The sequence below is a fragment of the Rattus norvegicus genome, chromosome X (assembly GCF_021556685.1).
Source record: "Rattus norvegicus strain SHRSP/BbbUtx chromosome X, alternate assembly SHRSP_T2T, whole genome shotgun sequence".
NCBI classification, from domain to species: Eukaryota; Metazoa; Chordata; class Mammalia; order Rodentia; family Muridae; genus Rattus; species Rattus norvegicus.
In genome coordinates this window covers 142212403-142229767 of record NC_141554.1, presented here as the reverse complement: position 1 = coordinate 142229767, position 17365 = coordinate 142212403, and the positions used below count along the sequence as shown (strand labels likewise).

The following is a 17365-nucleotide window of genomic DNA, read 5'->3' as shown; positions in this document are numbered from 1 at the left end:
CAAAGCATTAGGACTAATTCCTATGTGTCTTTATTTTTATTATTTTTATTTTTTCATGTATATCCCTCCTTTCAAAGGTCATATTCCAAATCTGATACTAACCATTCCCCACTTCTTGTCACGTATGATAATACAGTGTGTGTGTGTGTGTGTGTGTGTGTGTGTGTGTGTGTGTGTATGAGTGTAGACCTTTGGAGGGAGCTTAATATTTAACAAAAATGATTAAACAGTTGCAGTTTTCTGCATGTGAATTTTTTTTAGATACAAAAATATTTATTAAGTTATTCAATAAATTAAATGCACAGCTTTTAGGAAAGGATTTCTATAATATACATGTTTAGAAACTTTTAAGTGTTTTTTATACTTTTAAATGACCATCTTTTCCAAAACTTTTATATATAGGAAAGGAGATATTTACTGATCTTGTTATTACCAAGGAGACATTTCAAAGATAAGGAAAAGGGACTTCAGGATGGATATATTTAAAGCAAAATGTCAGAAAATATCAACAAAATAAAAATTAATAAATTTGAAAACTTGATTTTTAATTAACTAGTTCCTTTTATTTTTGCATTGTCAAAAGATTATCAATGCATGTCCTAAATATATGAATACTTCATTTTTCTTAGTATTATCCTAAAATCTTGGAGCCCTTGCAGTGCAGCGCATAGCTAGTACCTTGTCTTGAGGCAGCTCGATTTTGGCAAACAGTAAGAAAGCACCTGGAGGCCACACGTTAAACGTCATACTTTATTGAGTTTCTGGCTTTGCCTTTCTTCCAGCATCACTCCCCGGGAGATCCAAGTTCCTCTAGTTGTTTTCTTTGTGTAGTTTCTAGCTCTTCCAGTCTTTTGCGAAGGAGAGAGAGTTCTCTTTGATGCTGTTCTTCCTGCAGATGAGGGGGAAAGGAGAGTTCCACTCCAGGAACTATAGCTGAGGACTGGAAGTTAGCAGGATTGACCGATGCTGCGGGAGGCATGTTAGGAACCAAGATTAGACTTCGAAATTCATTATGTCTTCTCTGTATGTCCTTTAGTCGTTTCTGAAGCCTTGTATATTCTTCAAATGGAACATTTTGTCTATTTAACACCTGGTTTTCTGTCTCTAATTCTTCTTTCTTTGCCTCCAAGACTTCCACTTTCTCCTGCAGTCTCTTCAATTTATTCTCATGAAGAGATTTTCTCTTTTTCTGAGCAGTTGCTGCCCGCTGCAGTTTCTCTTTTGCTTGATTGTACTTTTCCTCTCTGTCTGTGATACGCTCATGAAGCTTATGCTTTTCTTCCAACCACTGTATCTGCTTTTCCTCCAGTGTCTTTTCAACTTCTAGTTGCACTTTTTCAGCTTGGCTTCTTAAATGTCGGCACTCTTGCTTTAACCTCTCCACCATGTCCTTCAGCATTTGGTTTGAATTCAGCAAGTCATTCTCTGACTGCGTCAGTGAGGTCACTTGGATCTGTAAATGACTGATTTGCTGTTTCAGTTCAGAATTTTCAAGTTTTTCTTTCTCTGCTTTTTCGGTATTCACAATTTGTTGTTGAAGTTTTAACCTAATGCTCTGCAGTTCCCTCCGGGCTGCCTCCTCTGCCGCCTGGGAGGCCCGCAGCTTCTCTTCACACTGATCCTTTTCCGACTGCCTCCAGACATCATGCTCCACTTTCATTTTCTCTAAGTCTGATAATCTGTTCTCAAGTTCTAGCTTTTCATCTTGCAAGACCACAAGTTTCTGGTAACCTTCTTCCTTGGCAGCTTGTACTTTACGTATTAATTCACGATCTTTTTCCACCAAGAGCACTTTGTGGTGTTCAACAGTCGACTTGAGAATTTCATTGTCTGACTGCAGTCCATCGAGTTCACTTTGGATCTTATTCCTCTCTCGCTCTAGCTCACTCTTCGCTCTTGCAGCCTCCAGTTTGACGTCAGTTATTTCGAGCTTGTTTGCATGTTTAAGCTCTTTCACCTGACTAGTCAGCGTGCTTATTTCTCGGTCAGCCTTATGCAATTTACTAATTAAACAGGTGTTTTGTTCGTTGCTTGATTGTAGCTCTTTTTCTAGGCGTTCAGCCTGTAGTTTAGCTGACTGCTTTTCAGCCTCCAAGGATCTGAGAGTGGCCTGCATCTCAGCCAACTGCCTCACTTGTATTCTTTGGACATTTTCTACCTGAGCACCAGAATTCTCTTTCTCAGCCCTTAATTCTGCTACTTCAGCCTCTAAACTTTTCAATTTCTGAAGCAAATGGGTTTTTTCTCGAACAAGTTGCTCCACTCGTTTGCTATCTCTTGTGGGATCAACACTAAGCAGCTGGTTATGTAGTTCCTCTTTATCCTTCTCCAGTCGTGCAACCTCTGACTTGTATTTCATTTTTTCTTCTTCTGCAATACGAGTAAGCTCTTCCTTCTGGTGTTCAAACTCTGACTTGAGGAATGTGTGCTCGTAGCGGAGCTTGTTGTACTCAGCTCTGTACCTTTCCACTTCTTCATCAAGAGTCCGAAAACGTTCTCGCATTGGAGCTTCTAATTCTTGTTGTAGTTGGGCTTTTACCAATTCCAATTTTTGTGGTGTTAATATCTGCAGTTTCATTGCTTCCATGTCCTTAACTTTCTCTACTAATTCCCCCCTTAACTCTTCAAGGAGCAGTTGGAATTTTTCCTGGTTTGTTTGTTTTTCATTTAACACACGCTTAAGTTCATTTTGTGATTTTACATATTTTTCCTGCAACCTTTTGTGTTCAATTTTCAGAGCCTGATAATTATGTTTATGATGTTCACATCGTACCCTTTCATCTATTAACATACTTTGGAACTCAGGTTCAGGATTCAGCCTACTGTCTCCTCCGGGTGGAAATATGCTAGGAAATGTGTCCATATTTGTAAGGTGGCTGACATGTAAGGACTAAGCTGTGGCGTTTGTATTGTGTTAGTTCCTTCCAGGAAGTATTTCCAACTTCTTTCCTGCTAAGGTAGAATCCCAGGGGACCAAATCATGCCAAATTTACACACGGTCCTAGCAGCGTGCCCTAGCACAGCAGCCGCGCTCGCCCCCCTGGGTCCCCGGCACAGCTCCGACCACCGCCACCCACACCGCTCTGCTCGCTCAGGCATTGGGGCCGAGGGGTCCAGACGGTCCCACCGGCTGGGGTGTCGGCCCAGCCCGCCACGTCTGGAGCGGTCCAGGCGGCCGCTCCCGCCGCGGGGGTGGAGACAAGCCAACGAGCCGGGCTGTACCCGAGGGCACCCACTCCTAGGGAAGGTTGAGGTAGCCCGGGAAACTCGGAGGGCCGAGAGGGCGGCGGCTGCAAGCCCGGCTCCTTCTCTGTGGCCCGGCCTCCTCAGCAGACACGCCGCCCCCTCAGCCCGCCGCCCGCCACTCCGGAGCAGACCTGGTCCCGAGCCGCGGCGGCGCGCCTGTGAATTTTTTTTTAACAAACATCTAAAAATCTCTCCACAAATAGAACATGTATCTCTCTTTTTATTTTATTTTTTATTTTTATTTTTCTTGGAAATTTTATGTTTACATTTCAAATGTTACCCCTTTCCCCCCTCCCCCTGCTTCTATAAGGATGCTTCTGCTCTCACTCATTCCATTGTTTTATTCACACTGTAATCTAGGGTCTCCTAGAACTTACCATGTAGGCCAAGCTTGCCCCAAATTAACAATTCTTCTGCCTTAGCCTCCTAAATGCTGGAATTAGAGGCATGAACCATAATGTCTAAATTTCTTATTTATCATAAATTTTATTTTATTATTCTTTGTTTTCTTTTTTTCGGAGCTGAGGACCGAACCCAGGACCTTGTGCTTGCTAGGCAAGCGCTCTACCACTGAGCTAAATCCCCAACCCCTATTTTATTATTCTTTACATTTTTTACACTCCAGACTTTATCCTCCTCCCGGCCCACCGTCTGACTGTTCCACATTTCCCCCATCTGTTGGTTCTGGCCTTTTTATGGGTAAAGGCCTTACTATGTTGTGCTTCCCCAGTTCCTACCTTTAGGAACTGAGAGACAAATTACCCCAAATGTTGGGTGTGTGGGCAGCTCAAAGTCACAGCAGAATTGCTGCCAATACATTCTAGCTGTAGCAAGAAATATTATTGCCTCCAGATAAAAACAATAACTAGTTAGTGTGGAAGTGCAAAAGTGGCTTTTCTCAATTCAAAATATTGGAACGGGCATGCCAGCATTGAACATCTCCATGTGGCTAGGGAGGCCTGCATTCCATGTTTCTTCATGTTTTCTGTTTGTTCAATCCTACTTTCCTTACTCAATACATATGTTGTTAGTGACAGTCTGTTTCCAAGGGAACTAAATTTAGCAGATTATGAAATAGGATTTTGGAGCTTAAACTGCTGGAGGATAAGAAGCAAACAGTACATCACTGTGTTGTTAAGGAAGTGATAAAAACAAGTAGAGGTACAACTGTTAAAAGGCTCACCAGCAGTAAACCAAAATAAAATTTGAAGGAAAGCAAGTTTACTAGCAGGTAAAATAGTTCAAGTTATAAAGATTTTAAATTATAAAGATTATATAACTGAATGATTGTTACCAGAGGCTATTGACAAACTTAACAGGTTCAATGAAAGACTAAGGATGATTGACAGTTAAAGTGAAGTGGGAAGCCAAAGAAAACACTCAGTTCTCTGTAGTAAATGACTCTAAAGCTAAGGACTGGGCTTGTGAACTCTCCTTTCCATCCAGCACCATGCTAATCTCTCCATGAACCAGGCTTTTTCCTACCTCTTCTGATCTGTAAAAATCAGCGAGTTTACAAATAATGCACCGTTGATTGGATATGAGACCCTTTTTATTTCTTTGGAAGAAAAGGTCTCATTATGCAATTGAAACAAAACTGAGATGAAAGTCACAAGGAGCCAGTGTTGACAATGAACTCAAATCCTTTTGCCTCGGATACCTGACCAAATGCTGGAATTCGAGGCATACATTGCCATGTCCTGTATCTGGTACAGCAGTGTGCACCACCACTGCACAGTGCTATCTTAGAAACCCATCAGAGGAAAATCTGAAGATGCCAATCTATCTCTATCTCTATATGTATATTAGTGTGTTTTATAATTAGCATACAAAGCTATGGCTTTCACTTAGGTATGTTCATATATTGTTGTTGTTAGAAATATAGTACATTTACACAATAGAACTTCATTAGGACATTAAAATTTAGTAAACACTGGTTAATGTTTTTTTTGCACCACTGTACACTAAAGAAGTTAGCATCTAGAGAAATCGTAAGAAATATGACTTGGACCTTGTGCCATAGCTCTTTGTACCCAGATCGCGCTGGGAGAAAGCCGGTCTCCCAGGAGTGCTGACACACTTGAGAGCACAGCTGAAACCACTACTTTTGCTCTGAGGGACCCGATCAGAGCCAACAGGACACAGGAATCAAGGAGCAGTCTGGGGCAGGAGCCTTCTGGCTTCCACTTACCCTTGGACCTGACCCTGTGACACAACTCTCTGGACACAGATCCCACTGGGAGAAGGCCAGTCTCCAGGAGTGCTGACATAGAGGCTTACAGGAGGGTCAAGCCACTGTCAGAGACAGCAAGGCCAGCTAACGCCAGAGAGAGGCAAATGGCAAGAGGCAACAGAAACCAAGGCCACTTGGCATCATCAGAACCCAGTTTTTCTACCACAGCAAGTCCTGTATACCCTAACATATCAGAAAAGCAAGATTCTGATTTAAAATCACATCTCATGAGGATGGTAGAGGACTTTAAGAAGGACATAAACAACTCCCTTAAAGAAATACAGGACAACACAGATAAACAGGTAGAAGCCCTTAAAGAGAAAACATAAAAATCCCTTAAAGAATTACAGGAAAACACAACCAAAGGGGTGGAGGAGTTGAAAAAAAACCCAGGATCTAAAAATGGAAATAGAAACAATAAAGAAATCACAAAGGAAGACAACCCAGGAGATAGAAAACCTAGGAAAGAGATCAGGAGTCACAGATGCGAGCATCACCAACAGCATACAAGAGAGAGAAGAGAGAATCTCAGGGGCACAAGATACCATAATAAACATTGACACAACCGTCAAGGAAAACACAAAACGCAAAAAAATCCTAACCCAAAACGTCCAGGAAATTCAGGACACAATGAGAAGAGCAAACCTAAGGATAATTGGTATAGAAGAGAACAAAGGTTCCCAAATTAAAGGGCCAGTAAATATCTTCAACAGAACTCCAAATAGATTGGACCAGAAAAGAAATTTCTCCTGTCACATAATAGTCAAAACACCAAATGCACTAAACAAAGAAAGACTATTAAAGCCATAAGGGGAAAAGGTTAAGTAACATATAAAGGCAGACCTATCAGAATTGCAACAGACATCTCACCAGAGACTATGAAAGCCAGAGGATCCTGGGCAGATGTCAAATAGAGTCTAAGAGAACACAAATGCCAGCCCAGGCTACTACATCCCGCAAAACTTTCGATTACCATAGATGGACAAACCAAGATATTCCATGACAAAACCAAATTTACACAATATGTTTCCACAAATCCGTCCCTACAACAGATAATAGATAGAAAACCCCAACAAAAGAAGGGGAACTGGGGTTGGGGATTTAGCTCAGTGGTAGAGCGCTTGCCTAACAAGCGCAAGGCCCTGGGTCCCCAGCTCCGAAAAAAAGAAAAAAGAAAAAAAAAAAAAAAAAGAAGGGGAACTACACCCTAGAAAAAGCAAGAAAATAATCTTTCAACAAGTTGAAAAGAAAGAGAGCCACCCAAACATAATTCCACCTCTAACAACAAAAATAATAAGAAACAACAATTATTGGTTCATAATATCTATCAACATCAATGAACTCAACTTTCCCAAAAAAGACATAGACTAACCAACGGGATACATAAACAGGATCTGGCATTTTGCTGTGTACAGGAAGCATACCTCAGTGATAAAGACAGCCACTTCCTCACAGTAAAAGGTTGGGGAAAAAATTTCCAAGCAAATGATCCCAAGAAACAAGCTGAAGTAGCCATTCTAAAATCAAATAAAATTCACTTTCAACCAAAAGTTATCAAAGAATATAACGCAGGATAAATCATTCTGGTCAGAGGAAAAATCTACCAAGATGAACTCTCAATTCTGAATATCAATCTCCAAATGCAAGGGCACCCATATTCATAAAAGAATCCTTACTAAAGCTCAAAGCACACATTTCACCTCACACAATTAGAGTAGGAGATTTCAACACCCCACTCTCATCAATGGACAGATCATGGAAACAGAAACTAAACAGAGACACAGTGAAACTAACAGAAGTTATGAACCAAATGGAGTTAACATATATCTATAGAATATTTCATCCTAAAAGAGAAGAATATACCTTCTCTCAGTTCTTCATGGTACCTTTTCAAAAATTGACTATATAATCAGTCACAAAACTAGGCCTCAACAAATACAAGAAGATAGAACTAATATCATGCATCCTATGAGATCACTATGGACTAAGGCTGGTCTTGAATAACAACAAAATCAACAGAAAACCCACATATACTTGGAAGTTGAACAAAGCTCTACTCAATGATAACCTGGTCAGGGAAGAATTAAAGAATGAAATTAAAGACTTTTTAGAATTTAATGAAAATGAAGGTACAACATACCCAAACTTATGGGACACAATGAAAGCTGTGCTAAGAGGAAAACTCATAGCGCTGAGTGCCTGCAGAAAGAAACAGGAGAGAGCATATGTCAGCAGCTTGACAGCACACCTAAAAGCTCTAGAACAAAAAGAAGCAAATACACCCAGGAGGAGTAGAAGGCAGGAAATAACCAAACTCAGAGCTGAAATCAACCAAGTAGAAACAAAAAGGACCATAGAAAGAATCAACAGAACCAAAAGTTGGTTCTTTGAGAAAATCAACAAGATAGATAAACCCTTAGCCAGACTAACCAGAGGGCATAAAGAGAGTATCCAAATTAACAAAATCAGAAATGAAAAGGGAGACATAACTACAGAAATTGAGGAAATTAAAAAAAAACCATTAGATCCTGCTACAAAAACCTAAACTCAACAAAACTGGAAAATCTAAATGAAATGAACAATTTTCTAGATAGATACCAGGTACCAAAGTTAAATCAGGGGCAGATAAACAGTCTAAATAGTCCCATAACTCTGAAAGAAATAAAAGCCGTAATTAAAAGTCTCCCAACCAGAAAAAATATTCCACAAAATAGAAACAGATGGAGCACTACCCAATTCCTTCTATGAAGCCACAATTACTCTTAAACCTAAACCACACAAAGATCCAACAAAGAAAGAGAACTTCAGACCAACTGTCCTCATGAATATCGACGCAAAAATACACAATAAAATCCTCACAAACCGAATCCAAGAGCACGTCAAAATGATCATCTATCATGATCAAGTAGGCTTCATCCCAGGGATTCAGTTAATGGTTCAGTCATCCATCAACTTAATATAAACAAACTCAAAGAGAAAACCCACATGTTCATCTCATTAGATTCTGAGAAAGCACTTGGCAAGATTTAACACCCCTTCATGTTAAAAGTCTTGGAAAGATCAGGACTTTTCAGGGTCCATACCTAAACATAGCAAAAGCAATGTACAGCAAATCAGTAGCCAACATCAAACTAAGTAGAGAGAAACTTGAAGCAATCCTACTAAAATCAGGGAGTGGACAAGGCTGCCCACTCTCTCCCTACCTATTCAATATAGTACTCAAAGTGCTAGCCAAAGGAATTAGACAACAAAAAGAGGTCAAAGAGATACAAATTGGAAAGGAAGAAGTCAAAATATCACTATTTGAAGATGACATGATAGTATACATGACCCCAAAAGTTTCACCAGAGAACTCCTAAACCTGATAAACAACTTCAGCAAAGTGGCTGGATATAAAATTAACTCAAACAAATCAGTAGCCTTCCTCTCTAAAAAGGATAACAGGCTGAGAAAGAAATTAGGGAAATGACACCCTTCACAATAGTCACAAATAACATAAAATACCTTGGTGTGACTCTAACCAAGCAAGTGAAGGATCTGTATGACAAGAACTTCAAGTCTGTGAAGAAAGAAATATAAGAAGATCTCAGAAGATGGAAAGATCTCCCATGCTCATGGATTGGTAGGATTAATATTGTAAAAATGGCCATTTTGCCAAAAACAATCTACAGATTTGATGCAATCCCCATCAAAATCTCAAGTCAATTCTTCATAGCATTAGAAAGAACAATTTGCAAATTCCTTTGGGATAACGGAAAACCCAGAATAGTGAACACTATTCTTAACAATAAAAGGACTTCTAGGGGAATCACCATCCCTGACTTCAAGCAGTATTACAGAGCAATAGTGATAAAAATTGTATGGTATTGGTACAGAGACAGGCAGGTACATCAGTAAAGTAGAATTGAAGACCCAGAAATGAACCCACACACCTCTGGTCACTTGATTTTTGACAAAGGAGCCAAAACTATCCTGTGGGAAAAAGATAGCAATTTCAACAAATGGTGCTGGTTCAACTATAGGTCAGCATGTATAAGAATGCAAATTGACCAATTCTTATTGCCCTATACAAAGCTTAAGTCCAAGTGAATCAAGGACCTCCACATAAAACCAGATACACTGAAACTAATAGAAGAAAAAGTGGGGGAAGAGCCTTGAAGACATGGGTACTGGGGAAATTTTCCTGAACAAAACACCAATGGCTTATGCTCTAAAATCAAGAATTGAAAAATGGGACCTCATAAAACCGCAAAGCTTATGAAAAGCAAAAGTCAATAGGACAAAATGGCAACCAACAGATTGAGAAAATATCTTTACCAATCCTACATATGATAGAGGGCTAATATCCAATTTATACAAAGAACTCCAATTTATATAAAGTAGTTAGACTCCTGAGAATCAAATAACTCTTTTGAAAAATGGGCTACAGAGCTAAACAAAGAATTCTAAACTGAGGAATATCAAATGGCTGAAAAGCACCTAAAGAAATGTTCAACATCCTTAGTCATCAGGGAAATGAAAATCAAAACAACCCTGAGATTCTACCTCACACCACTCAGAATGTCTAAGATCAAAAACTCAGGTGACAACAGATGCTGGCAAGGATGTGGAGAATCAGGAACACTCCTCTATTGTTAGTGGGATTGCAAGCTTGTGCAACCACTCTGGAAATCAGTCTGCCGGTTCGTTAGAAAATTGGACATAGGACCCAGCTATACCACTCCTGGGCATATACCCAAAGATGCTCCAACATACAACAAAGACACATGCTTCACCATGTTCATAGCAGCCTTATTTATGATAGCCAGAAGCTGGAAAGAACCCAGATGCCCTTCAACATAGAAATGGATACAGAAAATGTAGTACATTTACACACTGGAGTACCACTCTGCTATTAAAAACAATGACTTCATGAAATTCTTAGGCAAATGGATGGAACTAGAAAATATCACCCTGACTGAGGAAACCCAATCACAAAAGAATACACATGGCAGGGTTTGCAACCCCGTAAGAATAGCAGTGCCAACCAACCAGAACTCCCAGGCACTAAAACACTACCCAAAGACTATACATGGACAGACCCTGGGCTCCAACTGTATAGATAGCAGAGGAAGGCCTTGTTGGGCACCAGTGGAAGGAGATGCCCTTGGTCCTGCTAAGGGTGGACCCCCAGTGTAAGGGAATGTTGCAGGGGAGGGAGGGAATGGATGGGAGGGGATACCCTTATAGAAGAATGGGGGATGGGATTGGGGGCTTATGTCCAGGAAACCGGGAAAGGGAATAACATTTGAAATGTAAATTTTAAAAAATCCAATAAAAAAGGAAACAAATTTTAAAGTTTTTCTTAAATATTTTCTGTGTCTTTAATATTGTGAGGATTATTTTCCAAGAAAAAAAAAAGAGAACACACATGGTATGCATTCAACGATACGTGCATATTAGGCCAAAAGCTCGGAATGCCCAAGATATAATCCACAGATCACATGAAGCTCAAGAAGAAGGAAGAGCAAAGTGTGGATGCTTCAGTCCTTCTTAGAAGGAGGAGCAAATATACTCACAGAAGGAAATATGGAGACAAAGTATTTAGCAGAGACTGAAGGAAAGGCCATCCAGAGACTGCCCCACCTAGGGAATACATCCCATATACAGACACCAAACCCAGTCACTATTGTGGATGCCAAGAAGTGCTTGCTGACAGGAGCCTGATATATCTTTCTCCTGAGAGGCTCAGCCAGAGCCTGACAGATACAGAGGAAGATGCTCATGGCTAACCATCAGACTGAACACGAGGACCCCAATGGAGGAGTTAGAGAAAGGACTGAAGGAGCTGAAGGGGTTTGCAACCCCACGGGAAGAACAACAATATCAACCAACCAAACACCCCAGAACTCCCAGGGACTAAACCACTAACCAAAGAGTACACATGGAGGGACCCATGGATCCAGCCACATATGTAGCAGAGGATGGTCCTTGTCAATGGGAGGAGAAGCCCTTGGTCCTGTGAAGGCTAGATGCCCCAGTGTAGGGGAATGTCAGGGTGGGGAGGTGGGGAGGGGTGGGGTGGTGGGGGAGCACCCTCATAGAAGCAGGAGAGGGGGTATGGGATAGTAGTTTCTAGAGGGAAACCAGGAAAGGAGATAACATTTAAAATGCAAATTAAAAATCCAATAAAAAAAAGAAATAACTATTATTCTACTCTTGAGGGAAACATTTCTGCATTCATCATTTCATATTACTTTATTTTGCTTTGCTCAAACATATTTGCAAACTCTGTTCCTTAATTAATTGTGTACATAAACCTTTGTTGTCCATCAACACATACTTGGAAATTTATCCATTTCAAATAGATTTACAAATGAATTATTTTTCAAGAAACTTTCCTATCTCTCTTCAGGACATGTCAACATCATATGAAATTCATTTCCTTAAGATTGTGAAACAAACTAGGCAGTGTTCCTCTGTGCCTTTAATCCTAGCACTTGAGAGGCAGAGGCAGGCTGTGAGTCTGAGGCCAGCCTCGTCTACAGAGCTAGTTCCAAGACAGCCAGAGCTACACAGAGGACCCTGTCTCAAACAAACAAACAAACAAACAAGCAAGCAAACAAACAAACAAACAAGAATAAAGAGTGTGAAATGGATTGATTTTAGAAAGTTCATAATAAGAGACTGCACAGTTGCCAGTGAAATCTCCATCCCAAATTCATCATAAAGCTCAACTGTGTCTTTGATAGAGCAAGAGTCAATAAAACCAGCTGTCGCAGAGCAGGACATATGACCAACAAAAGGATTTCATTTAAAGGACTCTGAAGGAACAGTGCCAAGCTCACCAAGAATTAACTTATAATAGTGCCCAGCATTTGCTGAAAGTAAGGAAAAGGCTTCTGGACAGTAGTGTAGAAGAACTGGAAAAAGCACAGGGGTTACTGTGCTGAATAAAAAAACACATCAGAAGGGCAGCTGCAAATTCAGATGAAAACTAGATTCTGGGGAAAGCTACCTGGTACACTGGAGAAGAAAAGGACAAGAGGCCTCTGGGAGTGGTAGGAAATGAAAGGCTGGCTGGTTCCTTCAGAGGAGAAGAGCCCTCTGAATTAATATTCATGAACTGTGGTCAGTTCGATTACCTCCAAGGTGAGTCCATATCATTAAGAGTAGTCAATCCAGGGTTGGGGATTTAGCTCAGTGGTAGAGCGCTTGCCTAGGAAGTGCAAGGCCCTGGGTTCGGTCCCCAGCTCAGAAAAACAAAACAAAACAAAACAAAAAAAAAAGAGTAGTCAATCCATGTATGGTAGGTATAGACAGCAGAGGCAGGGCAGACTATCAGAAGATCTGTACATTCCATTGGTGTGGCAGGAGGCAGTGGGCAGCAGGAGGCAGTGGGTGGTCTGTCTAGTGTATAGTGGGATGTCAACTTGCTCCTTGTGTCTGGGATAGAATCCAAATGTTCATAGGAACGGCCAGGCTGGTAGCACTGGAGATATGGTGCACTTCACAACCAGACCAAGAGATCAAAGCAACAGGCCTGGACCAAAAGTAGGAAGGATGCAAGAAGAGACAGATGCACAGGAGGTGACTCCAGATGAGGTGCAGGTATGATGGAAAGGCACCTGTGATGATTGGTGCAGCCCGCCTTCCTAGAACCCAGGGACGGGGAGGCCTAGAAGTCCTTGTACTTGTCCTATCCAAATACCTCCTTCATCCCAGCCAGTAAGTTTCTGTAAACGCTGAGCAGGGAGTTATCCTTTTGCAATGTAGTGGATCACCCACTGCAGGGCCAGGCCCTGAAAACTGGTGATGAGGAATGTCACCATGAGCTCATCCGTGTAGAAGATCTTGTCTGCATGATGAACTCTGGGAGCTTTTCAGGGTCACTGTCAAACAGCTCAGGGAAACAAGATGGGGTTCTGCTGATGCCTGAAATGACAGCCGGATACGGCTAAGAGGTCTTAGCACTGCTTTGTGCTTGTTCTCTGGACTTGAGTGTACTGTGCTGCACTTGGCAGAAGTTAGCCTAGAAGGCTCTAGGGGCATGCTTCTTAAAGGCGGTGTGTGTGAACACTGGTTAGGCACAGCTAGAGAAGAAAGTCCGGCACTGGAGCCTGTTCGGATCAGAAGAAGTAGTGGTGAAATCACAGAGGCAGCTAAATGATTTGGAGCAGTCTGTGTCTTGATTTGAGAGGCAGGACTAAGATTTTCCAAGGAAATCCACCCAGGGGAGGCTGAAGAGCTGGGGAGGAGTTTAGGAACTGTGGAGGGGTTATTAGGATGGGGCGTGCTGCTAGTGGAGTGTAAATAGGAAAGTTCCAGAACTGCACGCTTATGGGCCTTCCCCAACACATCCTTCCCTGTATATCCTTGAGCTTACGCCTTAAGTATTTCTTTGTGGAAGCTCAGCTTTGGCTGCCAGATGGATTAGATACTGTGAACATGTTTTCCTTCTCCATATGTCCCTTAGCCAGAGAAGTATTGGCTCCCTGACTGTGGATATGGTAGTTTTGCAGCATCAGTAGGAACGACCTAAATATTTGGAAACAATATAAAGCAGAATAGTCAAAGAATATACTGCACGGAAGCTATTATAACGAAGGAGAGATAAGTGTCAAGAAAGCTAAATACCTTTTTATACCTGCTGCTCTGCCATTCTGTGAACTGTTGCCCTGTGCAGAGTCAGTTCCCAACAATACGTCTTGATTCTTTGTGAGCAGCAGGAGAAAATATGATTTTGCTTACTTCTTCTATATTTTATTGCTAACTTTTATAGGTCACAGTTCACAACCACACTCTAAAATATAATTGCCACACACCCTGATTTTCTATAGTTTATCTGAAGAATATGAAGGTGTTTTTCGTTTGTTTGTTTGGTTTATTTTTGGTTAGCTCTCTAAGGGGCTTGCATGTTAGGCTTCGGTGCTACTAGAGACAAATGGAGACAGGGTCTATGTGGCTCAGGTTAGGCGTGAATCACTATGTAGCTCAAGTTTTCAGTGAATGTCCAATGGTTCTCTAAGTGCACGAGATTACCACACACAATTTATATAGGTGTCAAGCTTAGGACCTTGTACATATGAGAGTAGGCAAACTATCAACTGAGCTATATTTTAGCTCAGCATTTGCATATATATTGTACTTCATATATTGTGTATATATAGTTACTGTTATTGTATTTGTGTATATGGTGTGTTGGGGGTCAGGCATATGCATGGGGAGCATGTAAGGGTCAAGGCACTATTACTTAATAAGTCATTTCACTGGCCCAGCATTTGTTTTTTTTGAGATAGACTAATTATGTAACCTGGCCTTGTCTCAACCTCAAGATCCTTCAGCTTTTGTTTCCTCTCAATGGGGTTCCAGATTAAAAACCATCATGCGTGATACAAGTTTAATTTGTCAAGGAAAAATCAGTGAGAAATAACTACTTATAAAAAGGAATCTAGAATATCTTTGAGTCAGAGTTACCTCTGTCCTAATCCTCAGAAAAGGAAAATATAATGCTAATAGGAATTAAAATTATAAAACTATAGGTACAAATGAATTTTAAGAAGATAATCCTAGATTATCTAATCACAAGAACTCATGATATTAGAAGGAGATTGAAGAAGCCTATTACGTTATGGATTGTAATTTATAGAGCAACAAAATATCTCAATTTATGCAACCCAATGAACTGAGTTATGAAAATATGAAAATGAACATGGAAGTGCTTATCCTGTAAGGATCCTTAATGGAGCATGCCTTCCCAATACTGTTTTACTCTGATAAAAGCCATACCAAAGCTTGGCATGGTGGCTCACGCCTGGAAAATCAGAACTTAGGAGCGTGAGGCAGGACTACGGAAGTAGGAAAGACCCTACTTCAAAAATAAATTAGTAAAAAATAAAATATAGATACCAGGAACAAACGTACACAGACACAGAGACATAATTTTTCACTGATGTGCCAAGCAAAAGCAAGCAATTTTAATTATAAGGCATCATCGCATAAATTAAGTTATGTCTAGGGACATATTAGAAAACCATTGAGATGTTCCAAAAACAATGAGTTAAGGACTAGGTTGTTTGAAGGAACGCATAAGGGAAAACAGCACGAGATGGGATTATTCACACTAGAGTAAATTTAATTCCAGAGTATATGCATGCTCTCCAACACAGTGCAGTCAGTTGTGACCTTAATGCAAACTTCCAAGGTCACACTCTCCTAGGAAACTAAGGCCTCTGGTCGCCCCTACACACCCACAAAGTAAGGGTCTGGACAATGAACTAAAGGATCTTCAGCATACCAGGAAAGCCCTTTGAGCTATAATCTCAGCAATCTTCCTTATCTGAAACAAGAGTTCCATTCTGTAGACAGAGTGACCTTAAACTCTGGGTAATCCTATCTCAGCCTCCGAAATACTGGGAATACAGAATGAGCGCCCACATTCTCTCCACACTACCTTGGTGACAGCCTTGGGCACAAATCACTTTGCTCCACTAACCCTGTTAATGCTTCTCCTGGACGGGCGCCTGAAATAGCACACACCCCAGTGGGCTGAGATCACTAGAGATCTAAAGTTGGCCCAAGGTCCCGCTCAAAGGCCACTCCCCTTCCTGAGGTCTTGGCCACGCCTTTTCTCCTACGCACTTCCGGCGACGCCTTGGAACTGACAATCTCTGTGCTGTGCAGACCTAGCAAAGCCCAGCTGACCCCTGCTAGAATCCCGCGCCCCGCCAGCAAACCCGGCCACCAAGCGGCAAGATCAGCGGAAAGAGCGCAGCGCCATGGAAAGCAAAGGCAAGGTAAAGAGGCCGAAGGCCTACATGGTCAGACACAACCGGCGTCGCCGCCGGCGGAACCCCATCCCCTTCCCAGAGCTGTTTGATGGCGATATGGACAAGCTCCCGGAGTTCATCGTGCAGACCGGCTCCTACATGTTGGTGGACCATAAGATCTTCGACACCGACGAGCTCAAGGTGACGTTCCTCATCACCCGGCTCAAGGGCCGGGCCCTGCAGTGGGTGATCCCCTACATCAAGATAGAGAGCCCTCTGCTCAACGATTACATTGGCTTCCTGAATGAGATGAAGCGGGTGTTTGGGTGGGAGGAGGATGAGGACTTCTAGGCCTCTGGCAACCCTGGCCTGGGGTTGGGGCGCCTGGAGGGTGGGCTGCTGCTGTGTTTGCCCTGTGGCTGCAGCCAGGGTTGCTGTGTGCGCCCCCGCTCTGCGCCTCCCTCCTGCTCTGAGAACTCCCCGACTTGAGATCTCGCATGCGTGCCCCTGTCTCCTCCTGTGTCCTACCTTTATTCCAGGAATAGCTCCCCAGGCTCCTGCTGCTCTGTCCCTGCCAGGTCTGGCTCTGGAGACCACAAGGCCTCCCACTGTTGACAGCTCAGCCCAACCCTGACATATTTGGACACTGTACTGGGCTCCAGCTGCAAGATGGGCTCCTGTCACCTAATGAACAAATCACCTGCCACCTGATGGACAGATCACGATGTCCACTGCCTCCTATATGATGGACAGACTGTACCCACCTGCCTTCAATGCCTGCACTGACTCTGCCATTTCAAACCCCTTCACAAACCATCTGTGGACTGACTGCTGCCCTTAACTGATCTGGACTCACCTGGGAGGTACCTGGGCTTCCCACAGCCCATGGACATGGATTCACCTTCAGCGGGACCCATTCCCTCCCTGGTCCCAGAAACCTCTTGTCTCTCATTTTGTCTTGTGGACCACTTGGTTTTCCTGAGAGGCCGGTTTTCTTTCTCAATTTGCAGCTGTCTCTGTGATGTGTGTGCCTTTGTTCAACACAGTAGCCCCTGGACTCTTTCCTTCTTGTCTGCTCTACCTGTACAGAATCCTTTTCCTCACTTTGAATAAATATCAGATGCTATTTCAAAGGCCA

The 17365-nt window shown here is 42.1% G+C and overlaps 1 protein-coding gene and 1 pseudogene across 2 annotated transcripts; one reads left to right on the top strand and one right to left on the bottom strand.

The window, feature by feature from the left end:
• Positions 1–251: 251 nt before the first annotated feature.
• Positions 252–3277, bottom strand: Cep83l1 (centrosomal protein 83 like 1; annotated as a pseudogene). Its single transcript, XR_015646775.1, has one exon. The product of XR_015646775.1 is annotated as a centrosomal protein 83 like 1 (transcript).
• A 12820-nt stretch (positions 3278–16097) lies between these two features.
• On the top strand, positions 16098–17365 carry Rtl8a (retrotransposon Gag like 8A). The gene has a single exon (NM_001100998.2). It carries the CDS (start codon positions 16237–16239, stop codon positions 16576–16578), a length of 342 nt encoding a protein of 113 aa, NP_001094468.1. The 5' UTR covers positions 16098–16236; the 3' UTR covers positions 16579–17365.

Coding starts and splice junctions, on each gene's coding strand:
- Rtl8a (NM_001100998.2), top strand. CDS start 16,237: ATGGAAAGCAAAGGCAAGGTAAAGAGGCCGAAGGCCTACATGGTCAGA.